General features: G+C 51.0%; 1 protein-coding gene across 1 annotated transcript in view; it reads right to left on the minus strand.

Moving 5' to 3' along the window:
• Positions 1-17099, minus strand: part of LAMA3 (laminin subunit alpha 3) — a 366270-nt gene that overhangs the window by 142180 nt on the left and 206991 nt on the right. The window contains exons 27-31 of the mRNA XM_069731213.1: positions 13967-14075; positions 13551-13648; positions 12650-12821; positions 11655-11781; positions 11436-11575 (exon numbers count right to left, since the gene is read on the minus strand). Of these exons, the coding sequence (XP_069587314.1) occupies positions 11436-11575; positions 11655-11781; positions 12650-12821; positions 13551-13648; positions 13967-14075 (646 nt within the window). The remainder of the gene's footprint in view (positions 1-11435; positions 11576-11654; positions 11782-12649; positions 12822-13550; positions 13649-13966; positions 14076-17099) is intronic.

Genomic DNA, 17099 nt, shown 5'->3' on the forward strand with positions numbered 1-17099 from the left:
AAGGGTAACAGAAGAAAATGGACCCCAAACATTGTTGTACAATTTGTCCTGAGTACGACAATACCCCACATGTGGGGGTAAACCACTATTTGGGCGCATGGCAGAGCTCGGAAGCGAAGGAGCGCCATTTGACTTTTCAATGCAAAATTGACAGGAATTGAGATGGGATGCCATGTTGCGTTTGGAGAGCCCCTGATGTGCCTAAACATTGAAACCCCCCACAAGTGACACCATTTTGGAAAGTAGACGCCCTAAGGAACTTATCTAGAGGTGTGGTGAGCACTTTGACCCACCAAGTGCTTCACAGAAGTTTATAATGTAGAACAGTAAAAATAAAAAATCATATTTTTTCACAAAAATTATCTTTTCGCCCCCAATTTTTTATTTTCCCAAGGGTAAGAGAAGAAATTGGACCCCAAAAGTTGTTGTACAATTTGTCCTGAGTACGCTGATACCCCATATGTGCGGGTAAACCACTGTTTGGGCGGATGGGAGAGCTCGGAAGGGAAGGAGCGCCGTTTGACTTTTCAATGCAAAATTGACAGGAATTGAGATGGGACGCCATGTTGCGTTTGGAGAGCCACTGATGTGCCTAAACATTGAAACCCCCCACAAGTGACACCATTTTGGAAAGTAGACCCCCTAAGGAACTTATCTAGAGGTGTGGTGAGCACTTTGACCCACCAAGTGCTTCACAGAAGTTTATAATGCAGAGCCGTAAAAATAAAACAAAACATTTTTCCCACAAAAATTATTTTTTTAGCCCCCAGTTTTGTATTTTCCCGAAGGTAACAGGAGAAAGTGGACCCCAAAATTTGTTGCCCAATTTGTCCTGAGTGCGATGATACACCATATGTGGGGGGAACCACTGTTTGGGCGCATGGGAGGGTTCGGAAGGGAAGGAGTGCCATTTGAATGCAGACTTAGATGGAATGGTCTGCAGGTGTCACATTGCGTTTGCAGAGCCCCTAATGTACCTAAACAGTAGAAACCCCCCACAAGTGACACCATTTTGGAAAGTAGACCCCCTAAGGAACTTATCTACATGTGTCGTGAGCACTTTGACCCACCAAGGGCTTCACAGAAGTTTATAATGGAGAGCCGTAAAAATAAAACAAAAATTCTTTCCCACAAAAATTATTTTTTAGCCCCCAGTTTTGTATTTTCCCGAGGGTAACAGGAGAAAGTGGACCCCAAAATTTGATGTCCAATTTGTCCTGAGTGCGCTGATACCCCATATGTGGGGGGGAACCACTGTTTGGGCGCATGGGAGGGCTCGGAAGGGAAGGAGCTCCATTTGGAATGCGGGCTTAGATGGAATGGTCTGCAGGTGTCACATTGCATTTGCAGAGCCCCTAATGTACCGAAACAGTAGAAACCCCCCACAAGTGACACCATTTTGGAAACTAGACCCCCTAAGGAACGCATCTAGATGTGTTGTGAGAGCTTTAAACCCCCAAGTGTTTCACTACAGTTTGTAACGCAGAGCCGTGAAAATTAAAAAAAAAATCTTTCCCCCCAAAATAATTTTTTAGCCCCCAGTTTTGTATTTTCCCGAGGGTAAGAGGAGAAATTTGACCCCAAAAGTTGTTGTCCAATTTGTCCTGAGTACGCTGATACCCCATATGTTGGGGAGAAGCACCGTTTGGGCGCATGGGAGGGCTCGGAAGGGAAGGAGTGCCATTTGGAATGCAGACTTAGATGGAATGGTCTGCAGGCGTCACATTGCGTTTGCAGAACCCCTAATGTACCTAAACAGTAGAAATCCCCCACAAGTGACCCCATATTGGAAACTAGACCCCCCATGGAATTTATCTAGATGTGTTGTGAGAACTTTGAACCTCCAAGTGTTTCACTACAGTTTATAACGCAGAGCCGTGAAAATAAAAAATCCTTTTTTTTCCCACAAAAATTATTTTTTAGCCCCCAGTTTTGTATTTTCCCAAGGGTAACAGAAGAAATTGGACCCCAAAAGTTGTTGTCCTATTTGTCCTGAGTACACTGATACCCCATATGTTGGCGTAAACCCCTGTTTGGGCACACGGGAGAGCTCGGAAGGGAAGAAGCACTGTTTTACTTTTTCAACGCAGAATTGGCTGGAATTGAGATCGGACGCCATGTCGCGTTTGGAGAGCCCCTGATGTGCCTAAACAGTGGAAACCCCCCAATTATAACTGAAACCCTAATCCAAACACACCCCTAACCCTAATCCCAACAGTAACCCTAACCACACCTCTAACCCTGACACACCCCTAACCCTAATCCCAACCCTATTCCCAACTGTAAATGTAATCTAAACCCTAACCGTAACTTTAGCCCCAACCCTAACTGTAGCCTTAACCCTAGCCCTAACCCTAGCCCTAACCCTAGCCCTAACCCTAGCCCTAGCCCTAACCCTAGCCCTAACCCTAGCCCTAACTCTAACCCTAGCCCTAACCCTAGCCCTAACCCTAGCCCTAACCCTAACGGAAAAATGGAAATAAATACATTTTTTTAATTTTTCCCTAACTAAGGGGGTGATGAAGGGGGGTTTGATTTACTTTTATAGCGGGTTTTTTAGCGGATTTTTATGATTGGCAGCCGTCACACACTGAAAGACGCTTTTTATTGCAAAAAATATTTTTTGCGTTACAACATTTTGAGAGCTATAATTTTTCCATATTTTGGTTCACAGAGTCATGTGAGGTCTTGTTTTTTGCGGGACGAGTTGACGTTTTTATTGGTAACATTTTCGGGCACGTTACATTTTTTGATCGCTCTTTATTCCGATTTTTGTGAGGCAGAATGACCAAAAACCAGCTATTCATGAATTTCTTTTGGGGGAGGCGTTTATACAGTTCCGCGTTTGGTAAAATTGATAAATCAGTTTTATTCTACGGGTCAGTACGATTACAGCGACACCTCATTTATATCATTTTTTTATGTTTTGGCGCTTTTATACGATAAAAAACAGGATTTTTGGTTGCTTACCGTAAAATCTGTTTCTTGAAGCCTCCATTGGGGGACACAGGAACCATGGGTGTATGCTGCTGCCACTAGGAGGCTGACACTATGCAAATAAAAAAATTAGCTCCTCCTCTGCAGTGTACACCCCACCGACTGGCATTAAACTCTTCAGTTAGTGAGAAAGCAGTAGGAGAAAGAACAAGGTTGAAAAACCATAACCACAAACTTGAGAACTGTAAACGTGAGAACAGTCAGAGAACATATAACAAAAACATTGGGAGGGTGCTGTGTCCCCCAATGGAGGCTTCAAGAAACAGATTTTACGGTAAGCAACCAAAAATCCTGTTTTCTTTATCGCCTCTCATTGGGGGACACAGGAACCATGGGACGTCCCAAAGCAGTCCCAAGGGCGGGAAAAACAGACTTCCATCAGGTCAGAGGACTCACCACTGCCGCCTGCAGGATCCTTCTGCCTAGGCTGGCGTCCGCCGATGCGTAGGTATGGACCTTGTAAAATTTGGCGAACGTGTGGATGGAAGACCAAGTTGCCGCTTTGCACAGCTGTAGGGCGGAAGCCCTGTGGTGCACCGCCCAGGAGGCGCCGACTGCCCGGGTAGAGTGAGCCTTAATCCCAGGAGGGGGCACTCTGTTCTTGACCTGGTAAGCCTCCAAGATTGCCATTCTGATCCATCGAGCAATAGTCGCTTTAGAAGCCGGCTGGCCTCTGCGCGTGCCATCAGGAATGACGAAAAAGGAATCCGTCTTCCGGAAAGTGGACGTTCTGTCCAGATAGATCCTCACAGCCCTGACAAGATCCAGCTTGTTCAATGATCGCTCCAGAGGATGAGTCGGAGCAGGACAAAAGGAAGGTAGAACGATGTCCTCGTTGAGGTGGAAGGTGGAAACCACCTTAGGAAGAAAAGAAGGTGGGGGCCGGAAGACCACCTTGTCCTGGTGAATGACCAAAAACGGAGGACGGCAAGACAGGGCCGCCAGCTCGGAAACGCGGCGAATGGACGTGATGGCCACAAGAAAGGCTACCTTCCATGATAAAGCTGATAGAGGAATCTCCCTAAGAGGTTCAAAGGGAGAAACCTTCAGAACGTCCAGTACCAGGTTTAGGTCCCATGCCTCCACAGGGGCCCTGTACGGCGGGACGACGTGGGCTACCCCCTGAAAGAAGGTCTTAACCTGTGGCCGAGAGGCCAAGGTCTTCTGAAAGAGGATGGAAAGCGCAGCGACCTGACCCTTCAGAGAACTAAGAGCCAGGCCCGAATCCAGTCCTGCCTGAAGGAAGGCCAAAAGAGAAGGCAGGGAAAAAACCATAGGCGGAAGGCGGTTGGACTCGCACCACCGGAAGTAGGCCTTCCAGGTGCGGTAGTAGATCCTGGAAGACGAAGGCTTCCGAGCCTGAATCATGGTGTGAATCACCCGGTCCGAAAGGCCCGACGCTCTCAGAACCGCGGTCTCAACAGCCACGCCGCTAAACTGAGCGACCGAGAATTCGGGTGGCAGATCGGACCCTGGGACAGCAGATCGGGCCTGTCTGGAAGGCGCCAGGGAGCGTCCGCGAGAAGGTTGACGAGCTCCGCGAACCAAGCTCTCCTGGGCCAATCCGGGGCGATCAGGATGACCGGCACCCCTTCCGCTTTGATCTTCTTCAACAGTTTGGGAAGTAATGGAAGGGGTGGGAACAGGTAGGGCAGCTCGAACTGTGACCAAGGAATGGCCAGAGCATCGACGCCCACTGCGAGAGGATCGCGGGACCTGGAGACGAACTGCGGAACCTTCCTGTTGACTCGGGACGCCGTGAGATCCACATCCGGAGTTCCCCATCGAAGACAAATCTGATGGAAGACCTCCGGATGTAAGGACCATTCCCCTGCCGCGAGGCCCTCGCGGCTGAGGAAGTCGGCGGCCCAGTTTTCCACGCCGGGGATATGCACCGCGGATATCACCGGAACCGTTGCCTCTGCCCAAAGGAGGATCTTGGATACCTCGGCAAGGGCCAAGGAGCTCCGAGTCCCCCCCTGATGGTTGACATATGCCACAGCCGTGGCGTTGTCCATCTGGATCCGGACTGGAAGGCCCCTGAGAATCCTTTCCCAGTGGCGGAGGGACAGGAAGATGGCCCGAATTTCGAGGACGTTGATCGGCAGAGAAGACTCCTGCAGCGACCAGCGGCCCTGGACCGTCAGGTGGCGAAAAACCGCACCCCAGCCGAGCAGGCTGGCGTCCGTTGTCACCACCTGCCAGTGAACTGGAAGGAAGGACCTGCCCTGGGAGATGAGAGGTGACGTCAGCCACCAGTTGAGAGACCGCCTGACCCGAAAGGAGAGTTTGATCTGTCGATCCAGGGAGAAGACCGACCTGTCCCACTGAGACAGAATGGCTTGCTGAAGGGGTCGCGAATGGAATTGGGCGAAGGGAATCGCTTCCAATGTAGCTACCATCCTCCCCAGAACCTTCATGGCCGAACGGAGGGAGGGAGGACGAGGACCCTGGAGCAAGCGTATGTCTTGACAGAGAGTGGATCTCTTGTCTGTGGGAAGGAAGACTCTGCTCTGACGAGTATCGAAAAGCATGCCCAGAAAGATGATGCGCTGAGAAGGAATAAGGCAGGACTTCTTCCGGTTTACCAGCCACCCGAAACGGGCTAAGGTGTCGAGAACAATGGACAGGCTTTCGTGGGCCTGAGCGAAGGACGGAGCCTTGATGAGGATGTCGTCGAGATATGGAAATAGGACCAGGCCTCTGACTCTCAAGATGGCCATCAGCGCCGCCATGATTTTCGTGAACACTCTTGGCGCGGTTGCGAGACCGAACGGCAGGGCGACGAACTGAAAATGGTCTCGTTGCACTGCAAAGCGCAGGAAACGGTGATGTCCGGGAAATATCGGGACATGGAGGTAGGCGTCCTGGATATCTATTGAGCATAGAAACTCCTGAGCCTCCATGGAAGCAATTACTGAACGAAGGGATTCCATCCTGAAGTGTCTCAGGCGAACTCTCCTGTTCAGCAATTTGAGGTCCAGAATGGGGCGAACTTTGCCGTCTTTTTTCGGTACCACAAAAAGATTCGAGTAGAAACCCGTGAAGCGTTCTTTTTCTGGGACGGGAACGATTACCCCGGATTTGAGCAGAGAAGCGATGGCTGAGAAGAAGCCCGGAACTAGAGCGGGGTCTCTTGGAGGACGGGATTGGAAGAAACGATCCCGAGGTTGGGAAGCGAACTCTATTTTGTATCCCGAGGATACAACTTCCCTGACCCATGCGTCCTCTACTGCGGAAATCCAGACGTCCCTGAAAAGGAGAAGACGGCCGCCCAATCTGGGAGTTGGGCTGGAGTCTTGCCGAGAGTCATGCCGAGGTGGATCTTCCAGTCCTGGGCCTGGAGGATCTACCCTGGGAGAAACGAGGACGCCAGGACGGAGTGGGCCTAAAGGACACCGCCTTCTTCTCTTGACGTGCCTGTGGCCTCTGTTGCTGCTGGGAAAGGGAGTTTGACGCAGCGAAGCGACGAAAAGGCCGAAAAGAACGAAACTGTCGTCTAGGGGGAGGGCGACGAGGCTTAGCCTGAGGGAGAAGAGAACTTGTACCCCCGGTGGCGTCCTTAATTATTTGGTCCAGCTGGGAACCAAAGAGACGAGAGCCCTGGAAGGGCAGACTAGTGAGGGACTTTTTGGAGGACAAGTCCGCCTGCCAGGCCTTGAGCCAAACGGTCCGGCGGATGGCAACGGCATTGCTGGAAGCTTGAGCCGCACAAGACGCGGCATCCAGGGAGGCGGAAACCAGGTATTCACCAGCATGGGAAATCTGGTTGGCAAGTTCCGCTAATTGCGCGGGAGGCGCCCCATCCAGGATACCCCGCCGAAGATCCTTGGCCCATTTTGAGATGGATTTTGAAGCCCAAGTGGACGCAAAAGCTGGACATAGAGCCGCTGAAGCCGCTTCAAAAGCAGATTTCGCGAAGGATTCTATAACTCTATCGTTAGAATCCTTCAGAGATGCTCCGCCGGACAGAGGAAGCACCGTGTTGGTGGACAGCCTGGAAACAGGGGGGTCCACCGAGGGAGATGCTGTCCAATTGGCGGTAAGTTCTGGAGGAAAAGGATATAATACACCCAGGCGTTTTCCCCTCTGAAAACGCCTAGTGGGGTTCTCTCTCTCTCTGGACACGATTTCCTCGAATTCAGGATGAGGAGCGAAAAATTTTGAAGGTGGTTTGGCCCGTCTGAACGAAACCGCCTGATCTGCGGGTTCCGTAGAGGGATCCTTGATGCCACATGTTTGGTTTATTGCCCCAATGAGGTTCTGAACTGTCTCACTCATGGTGGCGATTTGGTGAGGATCCAGCTCCGAAGTATCCTCCGAAGGCGCATCAGATAATGCCTCGCCTGACTCAGGGGAGGAGGATCGGTGGGACACCAACCGCGGGGGAGGGCCGAGCGGCGAGATGGAGCGCGAAGAGGACTCAGACCGACGTTCCTGTCTGGACCTTTTATGGCTTATCAAGGAGGGTTCGGGCGGCGGTTCCTGCGACCCGCTGGCCACTGCAGGGGTCTGCAGGGGTAACCGATCCAGCGCGGACACTAGAGTTTGAGATACCCGTGTTAAATCGGCCACCGATTGTGACAGAGAGGCGGCCCAGCCTGGGATGGGGGGATCACTCTCGGGCGGAACAGCCGGGGGATCCTGGGCGGTGGGAACAATCGGGTTGCTGCAGGACTGACACAGCGGGGAGGACTGACCTGAGGGAAGTTTGCTGTTACAGGACGAACATGCAAAGTACGTGACTAAGGCAGAAGATGAAGAGGTAGGGGGACGAGAGCGGCCCCCTTTAGAGGTAGACATTTTTAGGGACCCTGAAGATGCCAGTGGGTTAGGGGACAGTGGGCAGAGGGGGGTGTCAGTCTGCAGTGCAGCTACTCACGGACCCGGTCCTGGAAGATGTCCCACTTGTCCTCGGCGGAGAACTTCCCTGAGGTGCTGATTCTGCGATGCTGAGCCACAGAAGATGCGAGTGCTGCTGCTGTGAGAAGCGGTGCACACCGGCCGAGGGACCCACGAGGAAGGGGGTGGAGCCAGACGCAGAGGCGCCGGTGGGCAGGGCGCAGTATGTCGGGCGGGAAAGAAGCCCGCCCGCAGAACCGGAAGTGAGGAGCCGAGAAACCGGAAGTAGGCCCCGGCCTAAGCCGGGACCTAAATTAGAGACCGGCGCCGCCGGAGAAGGGAACCGCGGCGCCGGAGCAGTGCGCCGCAGAGTCTGAGAAGAGCGGCAGTCTGCCAAGGCTGTCCGAACGGAACTGGCGGGGTCGCGGCGCCAGAGGTAGGCCCCGGCAGAAGCCGGGACCTAAATTAGAGGCCGGCGCCGCCGGAAAATCGCGGCGCCGGAGAATCGCGGCGCCGGAGCGTCGCCAGAGAATCGCGGTGCCGGAGCGCCGCCTGAGAATAGCGGCGCCGGAGCGCCGCTGGAGAGTGGCGGCGTCGGAGCGCCGCAGAAAGTAAGTGGCACGGCATCCTGCCAAGGACGCCGTGCAGACACAGGACGCATTGAGGCCCCCGAGCAGTGAGACCGCAGGGGGAAGCGGCGCAGCAGCCTGCCAGGCTGTGACTCTGTAAGGGGCTGTGCGGCTGCAGGGAAAGAACTGCGGCCGCTAAGGAAGAAGAGCTTATGGCTGTCCCTGGGATCCCAAATAAACGCCATGAGGGGAGACAGGGGGACATCTGGAGAAAAGATCCCGGGGGAATGGAGGGGGAATACTCACCTAAACATCCCACGCCGTTACTAACCTGAGGGGAATGAGACGTCACGGAGCTGTGATGGACGTCCTCGTCTCCTCCAACCGACAGGCTCTGGTAGGCGAGTGGGTGGGGGACGGAGCCAGGACCGGACTTCTGAGCACGCTTCTGTGCTAGGATCTTGGTCCTGGAGAGGGATCTATGAGGATACGGGGTGGCAGTACACGCCGTACTCATAGTCCGTATTGTGGGACTACAGGTGTGACTGCTCACCCTGTATCCCTCTGGAAAAAAACCTGAAAAGAAACGACGCACATTGAGGTAGATAAGGGTCTAATGAAAGACCCGTGTCCACCTCCTACTGACACTAAGCTAAACTGAAGAGTTTAATGCCAGTCGGTGGGGTGTACACTGCAGAGGAGGAGCTAATTTTTTTATTTGCATAGTGTCAGCCTCCTAGTGGCAGCAGCATACACCCATGGTTCCTGTGTCCCCCAATGAGAGGCGATAAAGAAACTATTTTATAGAAGAAATAATTATTTTTGCATCGCTTTATTCTCAGGACTATAACTTTTTTTTTTTTTGCTGATGATGCTGTATGGCGGCTCGTTTTTTGCGGGACAAGATGACACTTTCAGCGGTATCATGGTTATTTATATCTGTCTTTTTGATCGCGTGTTATTCCACTTTTTGTTCGGCGGTATGATAATAAAGCGTTGTTTTTTGCCTCGTTTTTTTTTTTTTTTTCCTTACGGTGTTTACTGAAGGGGTTAACTAGTGGGCCAGTTTTATAGGTCGGGCCGTTACGGACGCGGCGATACTAAATATGTGTACTTTTATTGTTTTTTTTTTTATTTAGATAAAGAAATGTATTTAGGGGAATAATATATACATATTTTTTTCATTATTTAGGAATATTTTTTTTTTTTTTTTTTACACATTTTGAAATTTTTTTTTAAACTTTTTTACATTGTCCCAGGGGGGGACATCACTGATCGGTGATCTGACAGTTTGCACAGCACTCTGTCAGATCACCGATCTGAGAGCAGTGCAGGCTGCTTCACAGTGCCTGCTCTGAGCAGGCTCTGTGAAGCCACCTCCCTCCCTGCAGGACCCGGATCCGCGGCCATCTTGGATCCGGGCCTGGAACAAGCAGGGAGGGAGGTAAGACCCTCGCAGCAACGCGATCACATCGCGTTGCTGCGGGGGGCTCAGGGACGCCCGCAGGGAGCCCCCTCCCTGCGCGATGCTTCCCTGCACCGCCGGCACATCGCGATCATGTTTGATCGCGGTGTGCCAGGGGTTAATGTGCCGGGAGCGGTCCGTGACCGCTCCTGGCACATAGTGCCGGATGTCAGCTGCGATAGGCAGCTGACACCCGGCCGCGATCGGCCGCGCTCCCCCCCGTGAGCGCCGCCGATCGCGCTGGACGTACTATCCCGTCCGTGGTCATGGGGGCCCACCCCACCTCGACGGGATAGTACGTCCGATGTCAGAAAGGGGTTAAGTATAGGGGAAAAAACGCATGCGTTTTTTGCACAAAAACGCAAAAAAAAAAACGCAAATGTGAAACCAGCCTTACCTCACAACTTGGAATTTCACATATTTTTTTAGAGTGTTCATCAGTTCATGTACAGAACATGCCTACAACTGTGAATATTTGGTTTTCTTTTTATTGGGAAGCAAGCAACAAATAGGACAAAATACTTGAAAATTTCAGCATGCATAATTATTCATCCCCCTAAAGTCAGTACTTTGTAGAGTCTCCTTTTGAGGCAATTACAACTGCAAGTCCCTTTCAATAAGTCTCTATGAGCTTTCCACATTTTGCCACTGGTACTTTTGCCCATTACTCATTGCAAAACTGCTCCTGCTCCCTCAAGTTAGATGATTTCCTCTGGCGAATAGCAATCTGCAAATCTAATCACAGTTTCTCAATCGGATTAAGATCGGGGCTTTGACTAGGCCACTGCACAACATTTACAAGTTTCCCTTTAAACCACTCAAGTGATGCTTTAGCAGAATACTTTGGGTCATTGTCTTGTTGGAAGGTGAAACTCTGTCCCATTCTCAAATCACGGACAAACTGAAAATTGTTTTGCTGAAGAATATCCTTGTATTTCGCACATATCCATCTTCCCTTCGACTCAGACCAATTTCCCGGTCCCTGATGTCAAAAAACATCCCCACAGCATGGTGCGGCCACTAACATGTTTCACTGTAGGAATGGTGTTCTTGGGTGATGAGCTTCGTTAGTTTTGCGCCAGACATAACATTTAACTTGGTGGCCAAAAAATTCAATTTAGGTCTCATCTGGCAACAGCACCGTCCAGCACACATTTGAAGAATCTCCCACATGTCTTTTGGCAAACTCAAAATGAAAAAAAGATGATATTCCAGCTCTTCTTTAAAATTGATCAAATTTTACTCCATATGATTAAAATAACTCCACCTCCTAGGACCACACTAGTCTGCACATGAGGACATGAGCAACGCGATTTTTATTGATATTTCAGGTTGTTTTTTTTATTAAATATGCAAAAATTTCTAAAACACAGGGGCTGAGCTGATCCTTTCACTGCCATCATCTGTACTCCTAATTAATATGCTCTGATATCAGTGCAGCTAAAGACAGGCAAATAAACTCGGGTCACATGCAATACTTTTACAAAATTACTATTTTTTTTAAATTTAGTTACTCTTTACTCTAGCATTATCTTTTAAAAATAATCAATGTCTTAACTCACCAAGTGTAGGGGCTTATCTGGTGGAGTTGTCACAGTTACTGACAGTTCTGGGCTGGTGACATCAAGGCTGATACGGTTGCCAGCAACAACCAGATCTCGGCATCCAAAAATGTGAGGACAATATGAAGCATTGAAAGTACCTGATAAAATACCACATATTCACACGATTGGTACAAAAAATGAAAATGTCCATATATGAAGGAGCATACAACATCATACCTGACCACTGTGCTCCACCGTCAACCAGCACAGACACTGGAAATGTTGGGTTCTGAGTCTGGTAGTAATGGACAATGAAGACATACCTCCCGGTATTAGGGATTCTTCTGCCCAAAATGATCTGATTCTGTACAGCAGACAAATTAAAACTAATATTAGTATAAATATACCATACAAGCGCAGAACTTGTGGAGATGTAGGAAAAGTTGGCCATGCACACTAGATCAAGGTCGACCAACCAGGTCATCTTTCTTTCAGCATACTTTTTTCCATATTATCTATTGTTACATGCATTGTACAGCCATACAAAACTTCTACACATGTTGTTTAATTTTTCTTGCAGATTTGCAGCAGATTTAAATCTGCAGCATGTCAATTCTTTCAGTGTTTTGCTGCAGATTTCACCCATACTAATGAGTGGGGAAAAATCTGCACCAAAAACACATATAAAAAAAACGCAGCAAAAAACGCGCTCATTTTACGCAGCATTTTTCCTGCCAAGAGATGCAGAAATTTCTGCACCAAATACTTAATGTGTGCAGATACCCCAAGAATCTGTGCATACGTTGCGGTTTTGTTGCATTTTTGTTCCGTTTTTTCTGCGCAGATTTGTCACAAAACCTGTAGGATTTCCTAGTATCAGCAAAGTGAGTTAGATTCCTGAAGTTGCATGCACCAGTTGCTTATATTGTCCTTGCAGAATTTTTTTAAACAGATTTAAATCTGCAGCATGTTTTCAGCCATACTAATAAATGGGAAAAATCCATGGAAAAAAATTGCAAAAAATGAACCAAAACGAGTCAAAAGCACATAATTCTATAATGTGTTTTTTTTTTCCGCCAGCACATCAGTATTTGCAGCAGATTTGCAACCGATTTTTATGCTGCAAATACTGAATGTGTGCACATACCCTAAAGGTCACAGTGTAACATTACCATTGCAGCGCTGTTACAGGAGGCCGTAGGTCTAGCAACAGTACAAAGCATACCAAATACCTGCTGTGATGCCAGCAATACTCTGTTGCCCTGGTGCCAAGGAAGACCTGCTCCATGGACAGGCTCTTGTCCTGTGCTCCTCTGCCCACCAGAATCTAGAGCATCTTTAATGGGGTCCAGCAATAAGGATAGAGGTGGATTTTCATAGACTGAAGACTGGATACAAACAGGACTTCAAGACAAGAAGAATATAAGTTAAACGTAAAATTATCATCATTACATCCAGTCTCAGCGGTTTTTTCATGCCCATTATGCTCAATCTACTACAAAAAATAAATTCTAAAGACGTAATAAAACATGAACTATAAAAGGGAAGAAAATGTGGTGTATAACAAAGCTCCCACCAGAAATGTATGAATCAGAAGCTTTGTCATAAAGATGTCCGGCACACAGCACAGCCATGTACATGGCGTCTATACGGCTGTAACATGCATACTGGGCGGCTCTGTCCTTCTGTGCTTGAGTCTGTAAAATCTAGTTTATATACAGAAGAGAATACAAGTTCTTTACCAAAATAAAAGATACTCTATTTCCAAACTAAAATTGCCCCTAACAAAATAGAATGAAAATTTTAAAGGGCTTGTCCAATTCTCTGATATTGAGGACCTGTAATGACAATAGATTGGGGGGGATCTGACGCCCGGCACCCCCACTGATCAGCTGTTATAAGCTCCGTCGGCAGCTGGGTGTACACAATGTAAGGCCAGCTCTGTCCAATATGCCTGTCATGGACATCAGCAGCAGCCACTAAACAATGGAAGAAGCCACAATCAGTGCTGATCACGATTAGTCGGTGGAGGTGCCGGCAGGTAGAGACGACCAATCTAAGATGTATCACTTATGTAACCCTATGTCATCAGTATCAAAGTAGTGGACAAGCCCTTTAGAGATACACATTTACCTTTGGGCAGGGGTTCGTCCATAAGCTGCTATACAGCGCACCTTTGGCTCTCCATACTCAACGGAGAACTCCTCCGCAGGGACGATACATACAGTGTGCTGAAACACAAGAGGTAACAATCAAAGGAAATAAAGTAACGAATATTCTTGTCGAAATATACAAACGATTCCATGGGAATTCATATTTAAATAATAATAGTGCAAAGTATAGTAAAATTGTATAGCTGTATAGCTACAAATGCAGCGAGTATTTTCCTCGGACATGGACAAGGCCCCAGAGCATAACATTGGTCCGAGTGCGATGCAATGTTGTGACAGATGCCTTTCGGATCAAAAATACATTTGTTTGCACGAAACCCGTAGAGAGGATCACACTATGCACTGGCAATGGTGGAAATTTGGAAATGTGGAACTCACCAGTAGGAAATTGACTGATGATGCCGTCACACATATTTCAGTGTCCGAAAACATCTCAAAGTTTGCAACGCGATTCATGTTGTCCACCACAATACTGCGACAAAGGAAGCTGCAGTGTAACATATAAAACAGAATTAACTCCACCGCATAACGCGCTGTAACGCAGTCTGTTAACGCTGCTATTAACCCTGTGTGACCAACTTTTTACTATTGTAAAAACATATAATGTTACAAATAATAAAAAAAAACTAGATGGGTATTTCCTGAAGGAACTACAGATAGTGCTTTGTAATGGTGCCCGGGCTGCCCCTGCAAGACTTTCACACTTGGGTGCCCTTCAGGCGCTGGTTTGGTGGGCGGGGCCCCTCAAGGGATGATTTGGTGGGTGGGGCCACTCTGGGTCCGATTTGGTGGGCGGGGCCACTCTGGGTCCGATTTGGTGGGCGGGGCCACTCTGGGTCAGATTTGGTGGGCAGAGCACCTCTGGGTCAGATTTGGTGGGCGGGGCACCTCGGTCAGATTTGGTGGGTGGGGCACCTCTGGGTCAGATTTGGTGGGCGGGGCACCTCTGGGTCAGATTTGGTGGGCGGGGCACCTCTGGGTCACATTTGGTGGGCGGGGTCACTCTGGGTCACATTTGGTGGGCGGGGTCACTCTGGGTCACATTTGGTGGGCGGGGTCACTCTGGGTCACATTTGGTGGGCGGGGTCACTCTGGGTCACATTTGGTGGGCGGGGTCACTCTGGGTCACATTTGGTGGGCGGGGTCACTCTGGGTCACATTTGGTGGGCGGGGTCACTCTGGGTCACATTTGGTGGGCGGGGTCACTCTGGGTCACATTTGGTGGGCGGGGTCACTCTGGGTCACATTTGGTGGGCGGGGTCACTCTGGGTCACATTTGGTGGGCGGGGTCACTCTGGGTCACATTTGGTGGGCGGGGTCACTCTGGGTCACATTTGGTGGGCGGGGTCACTCTGGGTCACATTTGGTGGGCGGGGTCACTCTGGGTCACATTTGGTGGGCGGGGTCACTCTGGGTCACATTTGGTGGGCGGGGTCACTCTGGGTCACATTTGGTGGGCGGGGTCACTCTGGGTCCGATTTGATGGGCGGGGTCACTCTGGGTCACATTTGGTGGGCGGGGTCACTCTGGGTCACATTTGGTGGGCGGGGTCACTCTGGGTCACATTTGGTGGGCGGGGTCACTCTGGGTCACATTTGGTGGGCGGGGTCACTGAGTCACATTTGGTGGGCGGGGTCACTCTGGGTCACATTTGGTGGGCGGGGTCACTGAGTCACATTTGGTGGGCGGGGTCACTCTGGGTCACATTTGGTGGGCGGGGTCACTCTGGGTCACATTTGGTGGGCGGGGTCACTCTGGGTCACATTTGGTGGGCGGGGTCACTCTGGGTCACATTTGGTGGGCGGGGTCACTCTGGGTCACATTTGGTGGGCGGGGTCACTCTGGGTCACATTTGGTGGGCGGGGCCACTGGGTCCGATTTGGTGGGCGGGGTCACTCTGGGTCCGATTTGATGGGCGGGGTCACTCTGGGTCACATTTGGTGGGCGGGGTCACTCTGGGTCACATTTGGTGGGCGGGGTCACTCTGGGTCAAATTTGGTGGGCGGGGTCACTCTGGGTCACATTTGGTGGGCGGGGTCACTCTGGGTCACATTTGGTGGGCGGGGTCACTCTGGGTCACATTTGGTGGGCGGGGTCACTCTGGGTCACATTTGGTGGGCGGGGTCACTCTGGGTCACATTTGGTGGGCGGGGTCACTCTGGGTCACATTTGGTGGGCGGGGTCACTCTGGGTCACATTTGGTGGGCGGGGTCACTCTGGGTCACATTTGGTGGGCGGGGTCACTCTGGGTCCGATTTGATGGGCGGGGTCACTCTGGGTCACATTTGGTGGGCGGGGTCACTCTGGGTCACATTTGGTGGGCGGGGTCACTCTGGGTCACATTTGGTGGGCGGGGTCACTCTGGGTCACATTTGGTGGGCGGGGTCACTCTGGGTCACATTTGGTGGGCGGGGTCACTGAGTCACATTTGGTGGGCGGGGTCACTCTGGGTCCGATTTGGTGGGCGGGGTCACTCTGGGTCACATTTGGTGGGCGGGGTCACTCTGGGTCACATTTGGTGGGCGGGGTCACTCTGGGTCCGATTTGGTGGGCGGGGTCACTCTGGGTCACATTTGGTGGGCGGGGTCACTCTGGGTCCGATTTGGTGGGCGGGGTCACTCTGGGTCACATTTGGTGGGCGGGGTCACTCTGGGTCACATTTGGTGGGCGGGGTCACTCTGGGTCACATTTGGTGGGCGGGGCCACTGGGTCCGATTTGGTGGGCGGGGTCACTCTGGGTCACATTTGGTGGGTGGGGTCACTCTGGGTCACATTTGGTGGGCGGGGTCACTCTGGGTCACATTTGGTGGGCGGGGTCACTCTGGGTCACATTTGGTGGGCGGGGTCACTCTGGGTCCGATTTGATGGGCGGGGTCACTCTGGGTCACATTTGGTGGGCGGGGTCACTCTGGGTCACATTTGGTGGGCGGGGTCACTCTGGGTCACATTTGGTGGGCGGGGTCACTCTGGGTCACATTTGGTGGGCGGGGTCACTGAGTCACATTTGGTGGGCGGGGTCACTCTGGGTCCGATTTGGTGGGCGGGGTCACTCTGGGTCACATTTGGTGGGCGGGGTCACTCTGGGTCACATTTGGTGGGCGGGGTCACTCTGGGTCCGATTTGGTGGGCGGGGTCACTCTGGGTCACATTTGGTGGGCGGGGTCACTCTGGGTCACATTTGGTGGGCGGGGTCACTCTGGGTCACATTTGGTGGGCGGGGTCACTCTGGGTCACATTTGGTGGGTGGGGTCACTCTGGGTCACATTTGGTGGGTGGGGTCACTCTGGGTCACATTTGGTGGGCGGGGTCACTCTGGGTCACATTTGATGGGCGGGGTCTCTCTGGGTCACATTTGGAGGGCGGGGTCACTCTGGGTCCGATTTGGTCGCCGGGGTCACTCTGGGTCGGATTTGGTGTGCGGGTCACTTTAAGAGCTGATATTATCTGGCAAAACTGTGTCCTGGTGGGGTCATGTAGAGTTCGTAGGCGTTGGCATAGTAACTGGGTCTGA

This window comes from Ranitomeya imitator, chromosome 6, assembly GCF_032444005.1.
Source record: "Ranitomeya imitator isolate aRanImi1 chromosome 6, aRanImi1.pri, whole genome shotgun sequence".
Lineage (NCBI taxonomy): Eukaryota > Metazoa > Chordata > Amphibia > Anura > Dendrobatidae > Ranitomeya > Ranitomeya imitator.